The 23,577-nt window shown below is 43.3% G+C and overlaps 1 protein-coding gene across 1 annotated transcript in view; it reads right to left on the bottom strand.

Annotated features, from left to right (window-relative positions):
- Positions 1–23,577, bottom strand: part of adamts3 (ADAM metallopeptidase with thrombospondin type 1 motif, 3) — a 98,406-nt gene that overhangs the window by 36,682 nt on the left and 38,147 nt on the right. The window contains 7 exon segments of the mRNA XM_042724600.1: positions 893–1,038; positions 1,123–1,236; positions 3,135–3,267; positions 13,364–13,507; positions 17,177–17,282; positions 18,887–19,043; positions 22,446–22,529. Coding sequence (XP_042580534.1) covers positions 893–1,038; positions 1,123–1,236; positions 3,135–3,267; positions 13,364–13,507; positions 17,177–17,282; positions 18,887–19,043; positions 22,446–22,529 — 884 coding nt within the window.

Here is a 23,577-nt window from a genome sequence, read left to right as displayed (position 1 = left end):
TCAACAAATTATTTTAAAAAGCAGTCAATAACCAAGGTTATTCAAAACAAACTTAGCACACACAGATATTAGAAACACATCTATGCCTTCTCTCACCAAATAAAATATTTAGATCCGGATTCAGACAATCTAATCAAGGTTTGGATGGAACGCAAAAGATGTAATACATTTTTACAACAGTTTAATCTCTGCATCTTTCATTACTAAGCCTAACTTAAAATGTTCAATCATGCATATTTTCTGTAAGTGCGAGCATCTGCTCAACTTGAATGCCATTTAACAAGTCCTTGACAAACACTCCTCAAAACTAGCACACTAATGAGCTGGCAATAAAAAAAGAACTAAATTCCTATTTCTATTGCTTCCATCATTCTTATGGCATGCATGCAAATTAAGAAGCAGACACTCATTTGACCGGCACATTTGTTCTGTTCATAAAAATAAAAATATTGTACTTATAGAGAAGAGATATTGCAGTTAGTATGGTTGAGATGGTAGTTTGTATTATTTTTATTTGCTCAGATTAATTTATTAATGTTAATGTGTTAATCGGAAAATTTCATACATTTATAAAATCTCTATCATTACAAGAAAAATGAGCAGGCCCAATGCAGAGGCTATGTGGTTTGAAGTTATTAGAATAATACTGATATAAAGGACAAACTAACCTTTATATCAGAGGAATGCTATGGTTGTGATTGACCTTTCGTCTCATTGGGTAAAGTCAATCATTTTCACCCCTGCTGCCTGTATGCTTTATTCTAGACTGTACTTTTTATTTCAAAGAAACTGCAACCATCCATATGATGACTTAATCTGATTATGGAAAGTATACTAGGGTGAAAGTGATCTTAATTTGCAATTATGACTGTGAGTACAGTAGATAACATACACAGGGTTGTTGCACTGGCGGGTTCTGAAGCGGACGCCCGTCCCGCAGGAGCGAGAGCAGGAGCCATACTTTCTCCAGGTACTCCAGGCTCCATCTTGCTTTACTTGGTTGGCATTCTTCCACATGCAGTGACCTTTGTAGCACCACTACGATGGGAAGGAGTGAGACAGAATCAAATTGGGAACAACAGGACAAAGTAGGCCTAGCAAAATGTGGACACATTAAATTACCTTGCCAGGTGCACATTCAGTCCCGTCCAGTGGAGGCCCTTTTTTGGTCTTGCAGAAGTAAGGGTTATCTGGATGACTGCACCATAGCTGCTTGCATGGATCAAATGTTCGAAACTGAAGAAGGAGAAAAGCAGTCCATGGTTGGTTGCTTGGCATTTTAAGAGAGAGTGTTCAAGAGAATTAAATGGTGAGACAAATGTTTTATTTTTTTTTAAACTCTTTTGGTCAAGCTATAATAGCACCAGAGATAAGCCCTGACAATCCTTTTCCTCTTAGGAACGTGCTTGAGATTTGAAAAAAAAAAAAAAATGATTTTCCCTCTTGAGGCTGCCAGTGGCACTCTGGAGCTATAGTGTTACTGCTAGACACTCAGGAAATTAATCTGAGAATGGAAAAAGAGAATTTTGTTTACTGGAAATGACACATTGAGTATGTTCCTATCATACGATGTTGCCATTTGAGCCAAGTGAGATTCCTTAACAAGAGCATATATGTTCAGTCTGAAGGGACGAACAAGTACACATCAATATTTCAGAGTCAGTCATTGCATGCCACCTGACACTATGTCTACACCAGGTGCATATGCTAAAACCCCAGGGGGTTTCCCCATCTGAAGCTTGTCCCCCTGAAACATTTTGAGTCTCCCCTTCCCCTGCCTCACAGTGCTTTGGTACAAATGCCTGCTTTCCTCTTTTACATCACCTAAACACACAAATCCGGTGAGAGAGAACAAAGTCATTAGTTGTGGAACTCCAGTAAGTAAGGCTGTCAAGGCTATTTTATTCACTTAAACATAGGATGAAGTGATTATTGTCTCTTTAATACAGATGATGCCAATGTATTTTGTGATGAGTCCACTATGCTAGTAATAATAACGTTACCTGCTTGACAGATAGTAATGTCTACAATGGACATGACAACTGTTGCAGCGTGACCACAACAGCTTGAAGTTGTCTAATTTGGCTCGGTCTCCCTGCTACACTATTAGTGGTAAGGCTTTCCTCTGTGTATACATATCCTAACAAGTACAATTTTAGCTGTATTATTTGTATCCCCTTCAAAAATTGTTCTTGAGTAATTTTATGTTTAATGGATATTCTTCTGTCATGTTATTAAAGCTGATATTAAATGCAAATCACCCAATCTATTTTCTAAATGCAAGTTATTGACTTTTTTATTGTGAATAATTAATGTTTCATGTTTCTTTATCCTTTTTGCTGACTTTTTTTATTTTAAATGTCATAAGTAAGCTTTTTTGCACCTTACCTTTTTTGTACAATAAACTCATCAGAGAGCTAATTAAAATGTCACTCTGCAGATGGTAGAAGCAACAAATAGTTTCTAACAAATATTTTGTTTACAAGCCCATTACAGTCTAACTGTTTCTAGTGAGACTGACAGTTGGGCCACTATTATCATGTCTTCAGAGAACCAACTGTTTAAAGCATGATTAGTGGGTCATAGAAGGTTTCATGGGTGTGTGAGTTTTTGTTGGGCTGTGGTGCACAGCTTGGCACAGATGGGGCAGGGAGGAAGGATCACAGCATGCTGTTCTTGTTTACTAGTGTTACAGCCTTTGATGACAGAATGCCAAACATCTTGCCATCTGCTGGTTCTCGGTGTCAGGCCATAAACCAGGTGTGAGGGTCTTTTCTTTGACACACTGTACATGTGATTGGGACTTTGCAGCACCTATTCATTTTACACTTGAAAAGTGTTTTGGACTTGGAGGGTTTGGGGGGTTAACAGAAAATAAAAGAACATATTTAGCTTTGAAACAGAAATATTATAACAGACTCATGTCTTTCTTTAAATGTTCTCATTCATAAATGAAGCCTGGCATTGAAATATAAAAATATATATATCTGAAGCACTTCCAGCTAAATTACCTCTGAACGAGGCATTCATTAAAATACAAAAAAGACAAAAATAAATAACATTTTGGTGCTTGGTTTAATGACTGAGATTTATCAGATCTGTCAAGGGAGAATATAGCCTCTAGCTATACTCACTGAAGTACAGATTTTGTATCCAACTCCAAAATCAAAGCGACACTGCTCATCCATGGAGTAATTGATGCCGGGTAGTTCAGGGAGCTGTGGCCAGTCATGTTTGAAGGGATCGTCCAGCAGGCAGTCATATGAACTGTGAAAAACAAACAAAGTTACAACAGGTGTTTAAGTTAACCTAATAAATGGTTTAATTAAAGAACCCATATACTTTGGAAGCCACTTCTAAAGTCTGTATCAAATGGTAAGCCTAAAGTGGACATATGGTGTAAAATAAGCCTTGTACATTCTAGATGATTCATATGATTCATATCACTAAAAGTCTCATACTGAACCCCTTAAAGAACTGAATCAATCACACTTCCTAATATCCATGCAATAGATAATTTACAGTAAATGTTCAAAATCCTGAAGTGCTGAGTGAGGTCAGGACATGCAGAGAAAGTGCTTTCAAACTTTCAACCCATGAAGAAATTTCGAACTTCAAAAGTCTCCTTAGAGATTTTCTGGTAACACTTTCTATGAAGCCTGTATTTATAATACATTATAAGGGTATTCTTAAGGCATTATGATGAATGCATAATGAATTATAAAAAAAACTTATAATATGTTGTATTATATCATTTTAATATATTATAATATTAACTTATTTGTGGTTATAGCTTTTAAGGGAATGATGATTTATAACACAATGAACATGTTGCATCCACTTTTACAATGGATTATATTTCTCATAGTTATAAAGTCTTATATCTTTCCATTTTTCTTATGCTACTTTACTTAAAGTGGTCAAAGACCACTTATAAATAGTAGTAGTAGTAATAATAATAATAATAATAATAATAATAATAATAATAATAATAATAACAACAATAACATTTCTCTCAAACAGCCAAAAGATCAGATATCAGATCAGATGAATGTGTAATATGACACATTTGCTTTGAACTATTTTTATTGTAATATTAGTTTGATTATTTTGATGGTACCCTTTAAACGGCTGTAGATAAGTAACGTCTCGGTTACGTATGGTAACCCTCGTTCCCTGAAGGAGGGAATGGAGAAGCCACGTCGGTGACCGACGAAAATGGGATATCGCTTCGATAGACCAATCTACTTCGAGTGTAAACTAAACGAGCCAATGCACACAGCGTGAGTATAATAAGGCAGCAGGTGCAATGCATACCAGGTTTTCGCTGAGGAGCCGAGCCGGAGACCCGGCGGCTCAGCGGTGGTACAGCAACCATGGCGACGGGACGTGTCGTCTCCGTTCCCTCCTTCAGGGAACGAGGGATACCATACGTAACCGAGACGTTCCCTTTCAGTCGGTCACTCTCGACGCCACGTCGGTGACCGACGAAAATGGGATCCCTACCAAAGCGCCATGGGTGCTGCCCCTTCCAGTGCCCTGTGCGAGCCGCCTGCGCCCCTATTAGGTGTAGGCCGGGGCTCGGACAAGTAGCTCCACTCACCATTGTCAAAGCACTACCTCACTGGGTGAGACTGGATAACACTGGGAAAACGTACTCGTTCCACTTGGAACAGGGACGCTGCGGAGGCTCCATCCTTCCCGAAGGAGGTCTCGGGAGCAAATACACATATAGCATCCGTTTAGGTGTATATGGAGAAATTTGAGGTGATTCAAACCCTCCTGGAAAGGCAGAAGTCTGCCGGGAAAACACGGGCTCTAAGGCTATACCGTGGACTATACGCATACGAGTACCGCTTAGGTCTCAATTTGGAACCCAGCCTTCCATGGTTCTAACGGATTCATCATGAAGGCCTGGCACCGGACGTTCCGCCGCCTCCAGCTGCCTAGGGTGATGGAGGATCTCAACAGGGTCTACAGTACGGACACTCTGGAGCGGTTTTAGCAAGCCGACACTAACCTGGGCCTCTCGGTGCCACTACCCGTTTGAGGTGAGAACACAGGAGGATACCGGCTCTACACGAAGGCTATAGAACCTAGCGAACGTGTTAGGGGTCGCCCAGCCCGCAGCTCTACAAATATCTGTCAGCGAGGCGCCACGAGCCAGCGCCCAGGAGGATGCAACACTTCTTGTTGAGTGAGCTCGCAACCTGAACGGGCAGGGCACACCCTGTGCCTGATAAGCCAGGGCTATGGCATCCACAATCCAGCGGGCCATCCTCTGCTTAGAGACGGCATTCCCCTTCTGCCGGCCTCCGTAACAGACAAAGAGCTGGTCTGAGGTCCTGAAGCTTTGTGTCCGGTCTACGTAGCATCTCAATGCTCGGACGGGACAGAGCAAAGCCAGGGCTGGGTCTGCCTCCTCTAGGGGCAGCGCTTGCAGGTTCACCACTTGGTATTTGAAGGGAGTAGTGGGAACTTTGGGCACGTAGCCGGGCCGGGGCCTCGGGATTACCTGGGAGTCAGCCGGCCCAAACTCTAGGCACGAATCGTCGACCGAAAATGCATGCAGGTCCTCTACCCTCTTGATGGAGGCCAGTGCAAGCAGGAGCAGAGTTTTCAACTGAATGCAAGGGCTCGAATGGGCCCTGCTGTAGTGATTTCAGCACCAGAGTACGGTGGCAAGTGGGTATGGGGGGGGCCGGGAAGGATTTAACCTCCTGGCCCCTCTAAGGAACCTGATGACGAGGTCATGCTTACCTAAAGACTTCCCATTCACGGGGTCATGGTACGCAGCAATAGCGGCAACCTGGACTTTGAGGGTGGAGGGAGACAGCCTTCGCTCCAGCCCTTGCTGCAGAAAGGAAAGCACAACCGCAATCGGGCATCTTCGGGGGTCTTCTCGGCGAGAAGAACAGCACTCGACGAACAGGTTCCACTTCAAGGCGTAAGCGTGTCTCGTAGACGGTGCTCTTGCCGAAGTGATGGTGTTCACTACCTCCTGGGGCAGGTCACCTAGAACCTCCGCGTCTCGTCCAGGGACCACACATGGAGTTTCCAAAGGTCTGGACGCGGGTGCCAAATGGTGCCCCGTCTCTGAGTCAGTAGATCCTTCCTCAGAGGAATCGGCCAAGGAGGGGCTGTCACGAGGAGCACTAGTTCGGGGAACCAGGTCCGCGTGGGCCAATACGGCGCCACTAGCAAGACTTGCTCCTCGTCCTCCCGGACTTTGCACAGTGTCTGTGCAAGAAGGCTCACTGGGGGAAACTCATAATTGCGTAGGCCCCGCGGCCAGCTGTGTGCCAGTGCATCCCTGCCGAGAGTTCCCTCGGTCAGGGAGTAGAACAACTGGCAGTGAGCGGTCTCTGGAGAAGCAAACAGGTCTACCTGAGCGGCTCCGAACCGTCTCCAAATCAGCTGGACCGTCAGGGGATGGAGTCGCCATTCTCCTGGGAGCATTGCTCGAGACAGCTCGTCGGCTGTACGGTTGAGCAGGCCTGGAATGTGAACAGCACAAAGTGACCTCAGAACCTTCCGACTTCAAAGGAGGAGGTGGCGGGTGAGTTGCAATATGTGACGGAAGCGCAGACCACCTTGTCGGATGATGTACACAATGGTCGTTGTGTTATCCATTCGGAGCAGCACATGCTTGCCTCGTAAGCGCCCTTTGAGATGGTTCAAGGTAAAGCGCATTGCTAACAACTCTAGGCAATTGATGTGCCACTGCAGCTGCTGGCCCGTCCAAACCCCTGAGACTGCATGCCCGTTGTACGTGGCCCCCCAGCCGGTGATGGAGGCATCCGTGTAAACCACAGCATGCCTGGAGATCTGCTCTAGGGGCACCCCTGCCCTGAGAAACGCAAGATCTGACCACGGGGTGAGGGTTTGGCGACAGGCCGGTGTAACTTGGACCCGGTGAGTGCCGCGCTTCCACGCCCACCTCGGGACTCGGCCATAAAGCCAGTGCTGGAGCGGTCTCATATGTAACAGGCCGAGCGGTGTAAGTGCCGCTGCGTCCGCCATATGCCCCAGGAGCCTCTGAAAGAGTTTCAGTGGGACCGCTGTCCTGCTCTTGAATGTATTCAAGCAGGCTAGCACCGACCGCGCACGTTCCTCTGCTGTGAGGCGTGCTGTCTGTTCGACCGAATCCAACTCCATACTGAGAAAAGAGATCCTCTGCGTTGGCAAGAGTTTTCTCTTTTCCCAGTTGACCCGAAGGCCCAACAGGCTGAGGTGCCGGAGCACCAGGTCCCTGTGTTCGCACAACTGATCCCGAGATTGTGCTAGTATCAGCCAATCGTCTAGATAGTTGAGAATACGAACACCCTGCTCTCTGAGGGGAACAAGAGCCGCCTCCGTGACTTTCGTGAAGACACGGGGAGACAGGACTATAGGGACTATAAAACCCCGTCCTCATATCGGCTGGAGGGACCGGCTCTATCGCGTCTTTCGCCAGTAAGACTGCGATCTCTTCCCGCAGAACAGGGGCATCGGACGCTTTCACTGTAGTGAAGCGGATACCGCTGAACTTGGTGGGACGCCGGGTGAACTGAATCGCATAGCCGAGGCTGATGGTCCGCAGGAGCCAGCGAGACGGGCTGGGTAGCGCTAACCAGGCGCTTAGAAACCGTACAAGCGGGACCAGCGGAACCACAGCCGTACCCGCAGTGGGGCAGCGAGGTGGAACACAGGGACCCATCTCAGGCGGCTTGTGAGCAGGCCTGAGTGTGGTGCGAGTGTGGGGTGCAGGGCTCACCTGGTTCCACGGGTTGGCAGAGGGTGCGTGAGTGGGGCCTTTGTTGACGCTCTCGAACCGCCCGCTGCTGCCATCTGGCGAAGGAGGAGGATGATTGAGGTCCGTTGTGTTTGGCCGTCCGCAAACTCTCCGTGCCCTCCTGGGACCCAGAGACAGAGAAAAACCGCTCTCTCGTCGTCGAGATTTCCAGATTCTCCCCTGGCCCTCTTCCAGGGGAGGGAGAGGTGCTTTCACCATCCCCCAGAAAGCGGCTACCTCTCTCTGGGCCACCTGTCCCGGGGCCTCTTGCTCTTCCGCTCACCGCCAGGTTTGACGGGGGCCAGGACGGGTGGGGCGGCCTGGCTATGCCCAGCTCTATGGCGCCACTTGCTGGAGGCTGCTGCGGATGCGGCGCGGGAGCGGGGAGGACGCAGGGGGCCGCCCTCGGCGACGAGCAGGCTGGGGCGCTGCAACCGGCGGACGGGTGGAGGCAGCAGCTGCCCGCCGGGCAGAAGGTTGGACCGCCTCAGTCTGCTCCCGTGCACCCAAGAACTGCTGGGCCAGGTTTTCGACCAGGTCACCGAAGAGGCCGGTCTGGGACACAGGCATTAAGGAACTGATCTTTGTTGGCGTCCTTCATTTCAACCAGACTCAGCCAGAGATGGCGCTCCTGGACCACAAGCGTGGACATCGCACGACCCATAGAATGCACGGTGACCTTCGTCGCTCGGAGCGCGAGGCGAGTGGCGGTTCTGAGTTTTCAGAACTTCTGGATCGTAACCACCCTCGTGCAGGTGCTTCAGTGCCTTGGCCTGGTGCACCTGCAGTAACGCCACAGCGTGTAAGGCAGAAGCAGCTTCCCCGCAAGCCATATAGGCACCGCCGGTTAGACCAAACGAATGCCTATAGGCCCGGGAAGGAAGCACCGGGTCTCCCCGCCAGCAGGAGGCAGACTTAGGACACACTTGCATCGCTACCGCCCGCTCCACTGGGGGAATCACCGAATACCCCTTCGCTGCACTGCCATCGAGGGTGGTGAGGGAGGAGGAACCCACCAGCCAGTTTCTGGCAGTAAAAGGTGCCATCCACGACCTGGTGAGCTCGTCATGCACTTCCGGGAAGAAAGGCACCAGGGTGGGGTGCTGAAAACCAGCGCGCGCCACCTTGAGAAACCAATCATCCTGCCTCGAGGGCTCGGGACGCGGTGGAGATTTCCACTCGAGCCCTACCCTCTCGGCGGCCCGGGAAAGCATAGCTGTCATCTCCGGATCCAATTCAGGCTCCGCCACCGTCCCAGAGGGCAGCAGCACAGCTGAATCTTCATCTGACAGCTCTCCCTCCGATGCTGAGATCGACATCTGGTCAGGGGGAGGCCCACTGGATACCACTGGTACGCTCTTTGAAGAGGGCCCAGCGCGTTCCGTGGGTTACTCCTCTGGATCGGAGATGCAAGAGGAGTGATGGTCCCCAGAGGGTTGGTTCCCTGCGGGGTTTGCCACCACTATAATCCTCAAACCGCCCGTGCTACTGCTGGAAATGGTTTTCGTCTGTCGGCCGCCAGAACGAGCCCCAAATCGCGGCAGCGGCAACGGGACTCCGCCCCCTTTTTTGAAGGAAGCAGAGCCTGGTTCGCAGCTCCGAGATGATCATCTTCCCGCAGAGAGAAGATGACTCATCCACGAAAGCTACCTCAGCGTGTTTGCCCAGACACGTGAGGCAGCAATCGTGACCATCACCCGTTGCCAGGTAATGACCGCACCGTGAAACGCACGGGTGAAACGGCATCCTTATAAGGACGATCCGTCGTCTTTACAAAGACGCACCCATAAAGCTCTTTTAGAGAAATTTGCTCTTTAGGAAATGCTCTTTTAGTGCTGAGGCGCACAGGGGAATTGGCCGCTTGCAACACGACAGAGGGTAGTGCAGCCTGAAGTGTGCAATCCACTCGACGCTGGAACGACCACCGCTGAAGCGCCGTCTCGCCAACACACGAAGCTTCCGAGAGCGTTTTGAACTCGTAGCTGGTATGCATTGCACCTGCTGCCTTATTATACTCACGCTGTGATCAGCGGCAGCTGGATGCAATAATTGCATGCCAATGTGCATTGGCTCGTTTAGTTTACACTCAAAGTAGATTGGTCTATCGAAGCGATATCCCATTTTCGTCGGTCACCGACGTGGCGTCGAGAGTGACCGACTGAAAGGGAACTCTGCAACTACATGTCAACTAGTGGTCATTAGAGTATTTGTTTGTCTGCTAATGTACATATATGCTAACACTTTATTTTGATGGTCAACCAACAGATAAACTGACTACAAGTGTCTTTGCAAGTACGTCAACTTATTCTACATACTAGATTCTACCATTCTTGAGCATACTAATACTCTAATGAGAGTTTGTTGGCATGTAGTTACAAAGTTTCTTATAGTCGATTGATTAAGGGGACACTCAAAATAAAATGTAACAATATTACACATTGCATTTTTTTTCAGGTGGAGTATTATGCTCACATCAATTAATTAACATAAGCTCTACAGGAAACAAATAAAACTCAACATCTAACCACTCACAAGCTGTAGTAAGATACTGTGCAGATCTTTAAATAAACAATGTCAAGATATGATACAGTCCATTATACTGTAAATTAAGTAGATTTAATATGGTGTTCATTGGGTGTTATAAATAATCATAGTCAAACTTATAACCACAAATACATAAGTATTATGATGTATTATAATTGTTGTTATGATTATTCATGAGTTGATATAACATATTATAATTTTTTTTTATAATGCATTATGCATTCATTATAATGCCTTAAGAATACCCTTATAAAGTATTATAAACCTAGGCTTCATATGAAGTGTTATCAATCTTCTTCTCCCACTGGCTAATTAAGCTGAGGCCGACAATGAGCTTCTCAAGCATACTGTATCCAGTGAAAATGTCTTTTATTATTAGAAATAAATCTGAGTCTGTTCTTAATCATCAGGATGTCTTTATGAGCACTGTTCAGGTTAAAGTTTAGGCAAGAGTTGAGTTGTGAGTAAAAAAAAAAAAAAAAAAGAGTACAAACAAAATGTACTGGTAAATGCAGGTGCATGCCCCATTTAACTTCTAAAATTTTCTTGGTATAAATGGAAAAATCATTACTGGATACTGCTCAAAGGCTACCAAGAATAGTGACCACTTTAAACTCAATAGGCAATGTCGAAAAGGCTCTTCCTGTCATAGAGACCTACTCAACATCTCACTTGTATTAGCTGCAGTAAGTTGCCAAGATTCATGGGTAATTTACATCCCATCAGCCCTTGAACATAACAGGATTAACCCTGAACATGGAGCAGTATACAAATTAAAAAATCCTTAAGTGGCACTAGATGTCTTCTAAATTGATTGAGTGAATCAATGAGGGCTCAAATGAATAAATGACCTCATATTGAGAGGTTTATTACAGAAAATCAGCCCAAATCCCATAGCCTAGAATATAACATACTGTATATTACAAGCCTCCGTTTGCAGTTGGATAACACCAACTCATTAATTAAAGGTTTTTTTTTTCTTTTTTAATTCATATTTTTATGCTTGTCTTTTCTTAAAGGTATAGTTAAGCTGATTTTGTTTCATATGTTTGGTCCATATACTGATAGTCAGTGGGTCCAAAACAGCTCTGAACCCCATTTTCTTTTATTTTAGGGTGTATTCCAATATTTATAGGGTGCGCACCAAACAATCGAACCGAGACCCAGCTGAAGAGGTAGTCTCGGTTCGGTTCCAAACTAACTCTGGTACAGTTAGTTTAAGGTGTGAATATGATCCGACCTAGATCTGACCCAATTGCAGAAAGCACTGCGCCTTTTGAGTTAACAGGCTCCCGTAGTTGGTGTTGCCTTGTGGGAAAGTGTTGTGTTCGCTACATTTGCTAGCCATTGAAAAATTAGTCGTAGTTCGACCTGGAGCTCCAAAGAGACACACTGCCTCACTGACATTTGGGCAGATTCCTATATATCACAGCTTCTGGAGAAGTAATAATAGCAGTAATAGTAATTGTATGAACAATTTAAATTTCTAGGGGCCACAAATCACGTTGAGGTGGGGTGGAGGTGGTGTTTACGGGCAGTTAGCTGACACTTGCGAAAGCCTGCAACCGCTTTCCTATGCATGCTGTTTTTTTAAGTTTCACTTTCGCTTTCTTTATATCTAATCCGTCTTCTGGATAGTGCCATTGTCAGTATGCCATGGTAGGCGCACATAAGAGCATGCTCTCTTTGCCGGAACCGTCTTGTAGCACTTCTTCATCTTCGCAAAATCTTTCTTACAACATCATATAGATGACATTGTCTCATCTGATGTGCATCTTCATATTGTTTTTAGCTTATAACAGAAAATCAGTAAAATAATGACAATTGCATAGTGAAAAATCTCCATAATTAGCCTGTTTTTGAACTTCCTGCTTTTCCCTGCTTGAGAATTTCTGTCCAATGAATGGATGACCTAAGCACACATGTGGTTTTGTTTACAATTTCTGGTTCACTTGCAAAAAGGGCAGTGTGAAAGCGAACCGCACCAAACAAACAAAAAAAAAAATCAACATTGTATTTGGTCTGGACCAAAGCAAGTGAACTAGCGGACTCTCCTGGTGTGAATACACCCTTAGAAACTTTTCAAATGATGTTTTTTGTGTGTTTTTTTGTTTGTTTGTTTTTTTTTGTGTGTGTGTGTGTGTGTGTGTGTGTGTGTTGTGTGTGTGTGTGTGTGTGTGTGTGTGTGTGTGTGTGTGTGTGTGTGTGTGTGTGTTCCACTGAAGAAGGAAAGCCAAACAGGTTTGAAATGACATGAGGGTGAGTAAATGATGCAAAAATTGCATTATTATGTGTAGCATCTCTTTAAAGAAAAAAGAGTGCCTTTTCACATTATTTATCATATAAACAATGACTTCAAAGTGTCCCAGGTGCAGAACACAGCACATCGGTCTGTGAAACAAACCGTGAATGTCCATTTGTGTGTCTGCATGTGATTTGTTTTTCAGCAAAGTATCTATGCAGATGAATCCATCATAGAGATCCCTGTTCTGTTCAAATATGCCATATTATTTCAAAATCTTTTGGCTATGACTTCAAAGGTGGTTCAGACTCAAAACAGAAATTAAAAAGAGCTCAAACACATTTGTAAAGTGCTTCTTATAAAAACAAAACCATTGCACAATTTAGTTAATATGCTGTTGGAGCAATGGAGCAAATACCATCATCATGGCTAAAGCAGCAATTATGGCTTGCATTAGAATTAATCCTCGTTGGTCACATTGCCTGTAAACTGAAAGATATCGCAACAACCCACTGACCAGTTAAATTAAAGCCCTTTGATCTAACCCTTCTACTCTCTCACAGCAAGGGACCATTTGGTGACTAATTCAGGTAAACAAACAGTCAACTGACCCTAAGGTGACACCAAACAAAGCAGCGCTCCAGTCAAAACAATGGGCAATATTTACGCTAATAAGTAACCCATGAGCAATATACAACATACAGTAGGAATACCTGTGAGGAGACACATTTCTAATTTCAAGGACTTACAGTTTTTTTAGATGAAACATAGTGAGGTATGAGAAGACAGAAGTGTGAACTCACTTAATGTATCTCTTTAGCTCTTGTCCACTGCACATCGACCAGTGGTAGCGGTGGAAGGCTGCTTGCACCAGAGGGGCCATGACACTTCCCATGGCTGTTTCGTCACCGCATCGGTTGCCCTGACCGTCATGCTCCATTCCCAGTCTACAGACAATGCATGATTATGGTAAGTAGGAACATTTGAGTGCAGCAATGGCCGGAAGTAACATTTTCTACTCCAATTAGCATAGTTAAATCTATATAAGGCACACACCTCCGGCACATCCTAACTTTATAACTGGGTATGAAATTACAATATGACACTGTGACCTAGCCAGACAAGACACAACAAGGCAATGAAAGCTATGTTTTTAATGTTAACCTAAAACATTTGGCTAACTAACTATGACATATTGTCAGTCATTTTGGTCATTTTTGCAGCACTGCAGTAGGTAGCCCCGTCCACACTAAAATCCTGTTCATCAAAGCTACATTTATTTGATCAAAAATACAGTAAAAGAGTAATCTTGTAAAATATTATTGGAATTTAAAACAACTGTTTTATATTTTAAGAGCAAAATTAATTAGCAGCCATTACTCCAGTCTCCACTGTCACATGATTCTTCAGAAATCATTCTAATATGCTGATTTGCTGCTCAAGAAACATTTCTAATTATTATCAGTGTTGGTGTGCTGATTAATATTTGTGCATTTCATGGTATTTTTTTTTTCTGGATTCTTTGCTAAATAGAAAGTTCAAAATTACTGCAGTTATTTGATATAGTAAAGATATGACATTTCTGCCACTTTTGATCAATTTAATGTTTTCAAATCTTATTGACTCCAGAAGTGCATGTCAGTCTGTAGGTTTCTACATTTCTGCAAAACTGACAATGAAGTATCATTTATTTAATGAGAAAATATATTCTTGCATCACAAATGTCAAACAGAGGAAGAAGTTTGCGTAGGGATTGATGTGAAAACCGGAAGGATGGAGGCTTAAGGGGGAATCAATTTTATGTGGCTGCCAGTCAGAAAATGCCAATCTCAAAGGCCCTGACATCTCGCATCGAATTAAATAAAATGTTATTTCAGTCTGTGATAATGCCAATCTAAATCAAAGTCTATAAGTAGTATGGTGTAGAGGTGCAGTAGAGTAATGATGGTTTACCAGTCTTTGTCATGTGTGCAATGAAAACTGGATAACAGCATTTGGAAAAAAAGAGATAAACAGATAGAGACAGAGACATTTGAGAGGGTAAAGTCCTCAACAATACTTTCAATATAAAGGAGAAGATAAGGAGGTTGACTCCATGACTAATCTCTGTGTAGGTGATGAGTTTTTCTCTGAAACCCTTTTGAATGTTAGATGCCTACAGACTTTAAGCAACTGTTGTCAAAAGAGGAATTGAAACCCACAAAAGGGACCTGGCAAGGCTTATTAGGCTTGCTAAAACAGTAGCCAAAGACTCTTTAACATGAGCTCAAAAATTAACTTTAGTGATGTTCTTTTTCTAACATCCATTCAGTATCTCCCTATGGGAACACCTCAGACGTGACCGACTGCATAAGCTTCAATTACACCACGTCTGTCAGACTGACAGACCAATCGCTGCAGCAATCAAGAAGTTTTGCCTCCCTGGTATATGACCCATTGCAGCCCACTGCTGCCTCATTTTCGCTTTCTTCCCCATGAAGATTGTGAAAGCTGTACTCAACTGATGCATTATTGGATTTACTTTCAACTGTTTACTGACGAAGCCAGCTGGTGATGTTGCAATCATGGCAAAACAACCTGTTTTCAGATCGAATACGATTTAGTTTGTTTTGGATACAGGGAAAAAGGAGTTTATTAAAATAAAATTACTCTGCGAACCACTGCTCCAGGGGGTAAAACTACACGTCACAGTGAGAGTTTACCTTACGAAGAGGGTGAAGAGAGTCATGGCCGCAGCTAGAAAGGCAGAGCGCTCGGGTGGAAAGATGCTCCCCCTTGCATGTGTTTGTGCGGTCTATGGATCTTGGCTAAGAATTCACATCCTCATTGTATAGCATGTTTGGATCTCAAGGACGCCCTCAGAGGGCTGCTCTATTTGTTCTAGCTTTCCTGAAAAAACCCATGAGAGGAGACTCAGGGTGGCAATAGCAGGACCCATGCTTCTCCTTTCAGACTCAGCCCAGAGAGGAGACAGGGATGTACAGGCTCCTCATCTGCTCCTCCTATTCGGTGATGCCCTTGTGGGTATGACAGGAAAGGATGACGATGATGATGAGGAATTATCCCCCAATCTTCTAGAGCAGTGGTTCTCAACCACATTCCTGGAGGACCACCAACACTGCACATTTTGCATGTCTCCTTAATCAAACACACCTGATTCAGGTCACCTTCTCATTAGTAGAAACTCACAGACTTGTAATGGGTGTGTCAGACAAAGGAGACATGCAAAATGTGCAGTGTTGGTGGTCCTCCAGGAATGTGGTTGAGAACCACTGTTCTAGAGTATGATGAAGAGGAGGAGGATGCCATCCTCCTTCCTAATGCATCTCGACCACCAAGCAGCCAGAGTGGAGAGCCCCCCTCTTCCCCTGCTGTGGAGTTAGACTGTGCTGTGGCCAAACTTTCCATTGACCGGCCCTCTCAGCAGTTTGGTTAAGGGACAGAAAGGGATCTCTATGATGGTAAGAGACTGGCATCACGCCTAGTGCCGGTTAGACAGTTCATCCCAGCTGTCCCGGCATGCATGGTGGAGATGAAAAGACACTGGAACAAACCATTTTCCCACTGTTTGCCTGTTAAGGACTAGCCACGACTTGACATTCAGGATATGGGGGAGATGGGGTTAGCAGAACTCCCTCTGGTGGAGCTTTCAGTAGCTAACCACCCACATCCGGGACGCAGGGCAGCATTTTCAATTGGGGGTGCCACACTGCCTGGGAAAATGGTTTTCAGCCTCATTTTTTTTAAAAGATATATCAATACTCTGCTTTGGCTGTCAGGGCCCTTAATGTTACATCTCTTCTGACAGCATACCAGGCAGAGCTTTTGGAGGAGATGGGCCATCAGCTGGACACAGGCTCTCTAAACCCAGCCCTTTGGGAGGAGATCTGTTTGATAACCTGTTTGAACTTCCGCACATCACATGGGGCAGTTCAGAGCTGTGGTAGGAGTATGAGGCTAGCTGTGGTGAGAGAAAGAGTTTTGTGGCTCAGTCTCTCAGGCCTTTTGGAAAAGAAAAAGGGGATTTTCTGGATGCCCCCGTACATCCCAAGGCACTGTTTGGTTTGACTGTCATGGCCATGCGCCAGCAGTGTGACTTGAGAAAGAAAGACTTAAACTATCTGGGTCTCAGACTGAATTCAGTGCTATACTGAGCATTCTTATCGGAGGAATGCATCAAGTCATTCCACAGCTGCATTTCTCTTTTTCAGAAAGGGAGATCTGTTCCTCTCAAGATGTGTCTAAGGATACTGGGGCTGATGGCCTCCACAGTGGCCACAAGGATGTTAAGGACAAAGTATCATCTACTATCCCAACATCTTTCTCTATTAAATAATATCCTTAAAAGATAAATTCACTTGTATGAGACATTGAAATTTTTGTGTCCAAAGTGTTACTCTGAATAGAGCCCTAACCTTGAGAGCATAAAGTACATTAGCTATGGGATTTCATCTGAAAAGAGGTTTTAATTTTTGTTTATAAAGTGTTTATCTGAACATTTTTTGAATTAAAATGAGAAACCACAAATATGGACTGCGGTGACATAAAACACTTTACAAAAGTTAACAGCAATCTGAAAAGGCTGAAAAGCACCTGGTCACATTTAAAAAACTTACACATGTCCTGTCTCATGGGCTACAACAAAGGCAGAAGAGAAGCCGTCTTCATGATTGAGGGTGCAGCTGCGGACAGGGTGGCACATCCCGGTGACAGGGGCATATCCTGAGAGTGAGTGAGTGACAGAGACAGACAGAGAGGATGAAACAGTTTCTAGGGTTTATTTATTCTGTCATAACTTGCCCATTGAGTCTACATTCTGACAGCTTGCTGCTTGGTGTAATTGTCATACTTTGAGCAGAGTGATGCTGACAACTCTGCAAAGAGCTGTCCATCAGAATTAGATTTTTTTTTCTTTCATTTGTTTTAGCCTGTTCTCTGGAGTTATAACATGTAATGACTTTGTTTTGACTGAAAATTTTTATTTTATTAAATTTAACCTATTTTTTTTTTTTTGAAATGTAATGAATGAAATATTGAATGATTGTATTATATTATTTGATACTTTAAGCTTTTATAGTTAGAGTATGATATGGGAGAATATGGAGCTCATACTCCAGGAGGAAATAAGCTATTCTATACAAAAGGCCCAAACTGAGCAAATATAACTATTTATTTGTTTTATTGTGGGGGCAAAACATAATACAATGCAATAAAGCTACGATAGAGAGATGTACAAATGCCTGTAAACTCCAAATTTTCTCAAATGCTTGATGCACTCCACTGACCACAAAAAAACTGAGACATTCTTCTTTAATGTTACACAGAAAAAAAATTCAAACAGGTTTGGAAGTAACTAATTTTTTAGTTCATTTTTGGATAAACTAAAAGCTAAAACTCCAAAAGTAAAACTAAAAAAATGCATTTTTCAAAAGTGAGAGTGGCACTGAGAAGTGCATTATAATTCAAAGCAAGCAGCAATAAAAACACTTTCAGTGCAGTATTCAGTGTGAAACAGTATATTGTGACGGGTATCAGACCACAGGGACTTTGTCTATGTTTTTTCAGTCACAAGCACCATGCACCGCTGAGAATGAAACAATCCTCTGATGCAAGCCTACAAAACTGTGACAGATGCTACACTCATATCTGGTGTCACTAGGCCAATAAAGCACATTGTATTTGATTAACTCAATATCGCCACTGCCAGACAATGAATGCATTGCAGGTGGATGGAGAGGGATGATTAACAAGGGCCGTGAGTACATATAGTGGCATGTTAAGGGAAATGTGAGAGTAGCAGTGACAGCATAAACACTTCATGCTGAGATCAGTTCTCTTCTCAGGAAAAGCTTGAGTTTTCCTGTCAAGTTGAATAGATATTAAATGTGCACTGTGTGAACTTTGTCAGTGCTGAAGGAGATATGCTCTGAGAGGACTGCTGCTTCAGCAGCTGCCTCGAGCCTTAGACAACAAAATCCCTTTTTCCTATGTGCATATGTAAGTGCGCTTTCATGTCTCTCTGCTATCATTTTCTAAGGCTGTGAACCTCTTTACACATCCACAATCTGTCTAAAGCAGAGCGTGTACACCAACCGGCATTCTGTCAGGCTGGTATTTCGTAGAGCACTGATGAGGTGCTGACAGAATCCCGTGGGGTGTGTGTATGGTATTTGGTATTGTGTTGGTGTGGTATTTAGAGAATCACTTTTGAGGTGGTATATGAACATATTCAAGACCTCTGGGTTTGAATGTGGAAAACGCTATAGGACATGACAGGGTTGAAAATGTTTCAAAGTCATAGGCATGTCAAAGACCAAAGGTCAAACCTTGCATGCCAGTGGGGCCGAAGCCTTGCCGGGTCAAGAAGATGGCGTGGTCGTGATGCTCAGAGTGCTCTGTATCGTCTTTCTGTTGGATGACTGCCCAGCGGCACACATTTTCCAGGCTTCGCGAAGGGTTGCCACCCTCAATCAGACTGATGGACTGAGAAAAAGATTAGAGACTCATTAGGGGAAACTTGCAGCATTCATTAATCTACAAAACACCTTAAACTGACTCACATCGATCACTGTTTATTTAACGTCTTCTAGATAAACTCCTGTTTACAAAGAGTCAAGAAAGTAGTTGAGATCACTGAAGCTGAAATTCAAACCTGAATTTCAAAATTCAAATTCTAGTTGTAAATTACAGTGAAATATACTAAAATCCATTTTGTGAGTTGCTGTTTTTTCCTACTACATTTCAATCATTAATCACATTAATATGTATTTTCAATGCAGAGGACAAACCATGTTGCAAACCATTTTGTACGCAATTATTTGTGTATTACAATCTAGACATGAAATTACCTCTGTGTATTTGTGAACAGTATTATGAGCTTGCAAAATATTTATTTGTTATTGCATGGAAGTGTTAATGTAAAAAAACATTAGAGAGACGTTTTGATACTCTCATAATTGGACTAAAATAAGAGGCTAGACTGCAGAAAGTTGCACTCTTCCTCAAAGCAAATTATTTCACATTTTTCAAAACTGTGGTGGTAAGTGACCAGTGCTGAAATGGGGGAGGGCTTTATGTCACATTAGGTCTAGTGGGGAAAAAACAAACCTGTCGCATATAACCCATTTAAGACTCTTGGGCAACTAAACATACTCGGTTACTAACGTAACCTTGGTTCCCTGAGATACGAGAACGAGTACTGCATCTGCTTAAAATGCTATGGGAAAAAGCCTTTTTTCTCCTGAGCTGAAGCCTTTTTTTTTCAATCACGTAGTGAAACTGCAGGGCCATTGGTCCGTGCAGTGTATAAAAAATGTAACAATGGCTTGGCAGCGGAGGTCAGGGAACCGAGGTTAGGTTAGTAACCGAGTAGGTTCCCTGTCGATACTACACTCGTACTGCGTCTGCTCAAAACGCTATGGGAACACAGTACAATCACGCTGTGCTAAGGTAGAGGAACGACTATAAAAGTATTATAACTCCCATAAGTAAGCAATGCCCATAGAGAATTTAACAATAACCCAAGGCTAACACAGGCTGAGCTCCCTGAGGTTAATCGTTCCAGAGTACTCATGCAACTTCGGCACCCCAGGGGTCGAGAGCTGACAAGTAAACTAATACCAGAGAGCTTGAGCGCGATACGGTCAAGGGCTCTCTGTCGGACTTGTTTGCGCAGTGTGTGTCTCTTCAAGCGGAAAGGACCCTGGCCTGCAAGGGGCATGAACCACAGTAACACTGCGACATTTGCAACAACGCCAAGCTCTTTTAGTAAGCTCTTTTAGAATCGGCGGATGGCAAAGGTCAGCCGAGCTGTGAGGTCCAATTCCAGCTGCGAAGACGTGTCAATGGCGAGCAGGCTTTGGATAAGTGTAGAGCGTAGTCGTCGCTGAAGGAGAAGAAATCTGAGAATCCTGTGGTAAACGCTCACTTATATAGCCAGATGGCCCCGCCCATTCTGGCAGGCTCTGGCGGGCTTTGTCGCCATTGGTTAATTTTTTATACACTGCACGAACCAATGGCCATGCAGTTTCACAGCGTGATTGAAAAAAGGCTTCAGTTCAGGAGAAAAAAAGGCTTTTTCCCATAGCGTCTTAAGCAGATGCAGCACGAGTGTAGTATCGACGGGGAACTTCTCTTTTTCCATCTGTAATTATCTTTTAGGTGACTACAGATGTTTTAAGAACAAATGGCATACTAGTAGATAACTTTAGCAGGAGCTGTCAAGTGGTGGCACATAATTCATGCTGCCAATTATGGATGTTTACCTTAAAATGCAACATCAGAGGGTTATTATTGTAACTAAACCTAAGAGGGGGAGGAGAGGCCTATTTCAGCTTGTTGTCAAAGCATTATTTCTCATTTCAATTTAGTTTAACTTTATGTACTAGCATAAGCTGTAAAAAATGAAAATGAAAACAAATACCGAAAAATGTGTGTGTGTGTGTGTGTGTGTGTGTGTGTGTGTGTGTGTGTGTGTGTGTGTGTGTGTGTGTGTGTGTGTGTGTGTGTGTGTGTAGTTGTTGTGTGTGTGTGTGTGTGTGTGTGTGTGTAACCTGAATTTTTGACATTGTAGGGACCGGCCTGCAGTCCCTACGAGGGGGGTCTGGGGGGGTGGGGTTTGTAAAAATAGTAAATGATGTTTATCTGAAAGTGTAACAAAGCAAACAGGTTTTTCTGTAAGGGGTAGGTTTAGGGTTGGGTTAGAGGATTAAAAATATTGTTTGGTCAGTATAAAAGTAATAGAAGTCTATGGAAATTCCACACAATTGACAGAAACAAATGTGTGTGGGGGAGGGGGGTGCATTTAATTTTAAGGATCAATTCTCACTATTAACTAGCACTGATATTACTAGAATATTGTCTGTTTATTAGTACTTTTTAAGGCACATTAATGCCTTATTCTGTGACCATATTTTAGATTGGTTACAATTGGTTATTACCTCAATTTATTCATATAGTATTTCTATATGAGATTCTATAAACAGATATGTATGTACAGTTGTCTTATTTAAATGACCCTGAAAAACATACTGTAAAAATTGCACAGTGTGTTCTTATGCAAGAGTATAAAATGTTAAGGCATCTGGCCATTAATGACCATTAAAGGGATACTCCATCGCAAAATGAAAATTTTGTAATTAATCACTTACTCCCATGTCGTTCCAAACCTGTAAAAGCTTTGTTCGTCTTCGGAACACAATTTAAGATATTTTGGATGAAAATTGGTAGGCTTGAGACTGTCCCATAGACTGCCAAATAAATAACAGTGTCAAGGTCCAGGAAAGTATGAAAGACATCATAAGAACAGTCCATCTGTCATCAGTGATTCAACCGTAATGTTATGAAGCGATGAGAATACTTTTTGTACACGAAGAAAACTAAAATAACGACTTTATTCAACAATTCCTCTCCTCTGATTTTGACAAATCTGAGCAGTATGCAGGTGGCTTACGCACTTTTGTATCAGAATGAAAACAGTGCCGCCTGCGCACTGCTCAGATTTGTCAAAATGGCGCTACGCTGATTTGGAGAGACACACAGAAGAGGAATTGTTGAATAAAGTCGTTATTTTTGTTTTCTTCGTGTAGAAGACTCAAGCCTACCGGTTTTCATCCAAAATATCTTTAATTGTGTTCCGAAAACGATTGAAGCTTTTACGGGTTTGGAACGACATGGGGATGAGTGATTAACGACAAATTTTTCATTTTGCGGTGGAGTAACCCTTTAATAAAGGGTCAAAGAGTGGGTGGCAAAGGTCATAAAAACATTACAATGACATAAAACATTATCCTACACAAAGTTATTGAAAAAAATATATGATATGGCCTATTACGGTTTATAACTAACTTTTGTCGTGATGTTTTGAGATATTTAGTAGTAATTTACCTTAGCATATCCAAGCATGATCATCCTCACAAGCACAACATTAATGTGCACTCCTAATGATTCATCATGGTAGATCTCATTTACCTGTTTATGCATGATTGATAATTGTATTATTATCTACTTTAATGTGCATACATGTTGTTTAATAATAAAACACTGTTCCTGGCACAAAGGGGGAAAAAGGATATCAGGCAAGGATATAAGTTGTGTCATCCTCCACCTAGTCATCTATGACAGCTACTGATTTTATCAACTCAAGGGACTGCAGAAAACAAACAATGCTGCTTCATTCCATTTCCAAACCCTCACCATGACTGACAATGAGCAAGAGAGACCAAAGATTTTTCTACAACAGCATCAAGATAAAAAGAGCAGGAGGAAATGGGATCTCAGAGCTGTAAGAGTGGCTTTCTGAGTCATAGAAGGTGTTTTTAGACAGGTTTTGGGGCTACGGTTGGCATGGAAAAGCCTATGAAAGGTTGGTAAATGAAAGGGGTCCAGTGTTGAGCTGGTCATACAGAGGCCTTTTAAAGGTTCAGATGTTTTTCCTTTCCCACCTAGCTAAGAGGCTGCTGTGTGGGGTGCTGTGTTTTGGAGGCACAGTTTTGCTTTTTGGGTGCTGGGTTTTGTAGTGTGTTTTTTTTCTGTTTGGTAGTTGGTTGTAGTGTTTTATCAAGTCTTTCTAGAGCTATTTCCAAAAACTGGACACACGTAACCCTAAGTTTTCTTGCTGTGGTGCCGATATAATATAATAAAATTATATACTGATATAAAACAAATACCTGATATAATAATTAAACATTTTGAAGGTGCAAATAACTACAAAATTTACCATTGTTCTCTTGACATTGACACCAACTGACCAAGTTAATCAGTTTCTAGCATATGATTCTGTAAACAAAAAGTTCAGGTTGTCCTGATCCTCTGTACGGCAGAGGGGAGACAACTGTGGTGGATCTAAATGCACATCTGTTTTCAGTTTGTGCCAAAATCTCTTCTCTTGTAAAGGTGTGAACAATCAGGGAGGGAGCATTATGTCCAGGCATGCTGGAGATCTGCCATATGGTCACTTTGTTCTGCCATACTGCACTGGAAAAATAATCACACCATTTTAAATAATAATAAAAATAAT

This window comes from Cyprinus carpio, chromosome B5 (assembly GCF_018340385.1).
Source record: "Cyprinus carpio isolate SPL01 chromosome B5, ASM1834038v1, whole genome shotgun sequence".
Classification (NCBI taxonomy): Eukaryota; Metazoa; Chordata; class Actinopteri; order Cypriniformes; family Cyprinidae; genus Cyprinus; species Cyprinus carpio.
The sequence above is the reverse complement of the archived record's forward strand: the minus strand, read 5'-3'. Positions and strand labels throughout refer to the sequence as shown.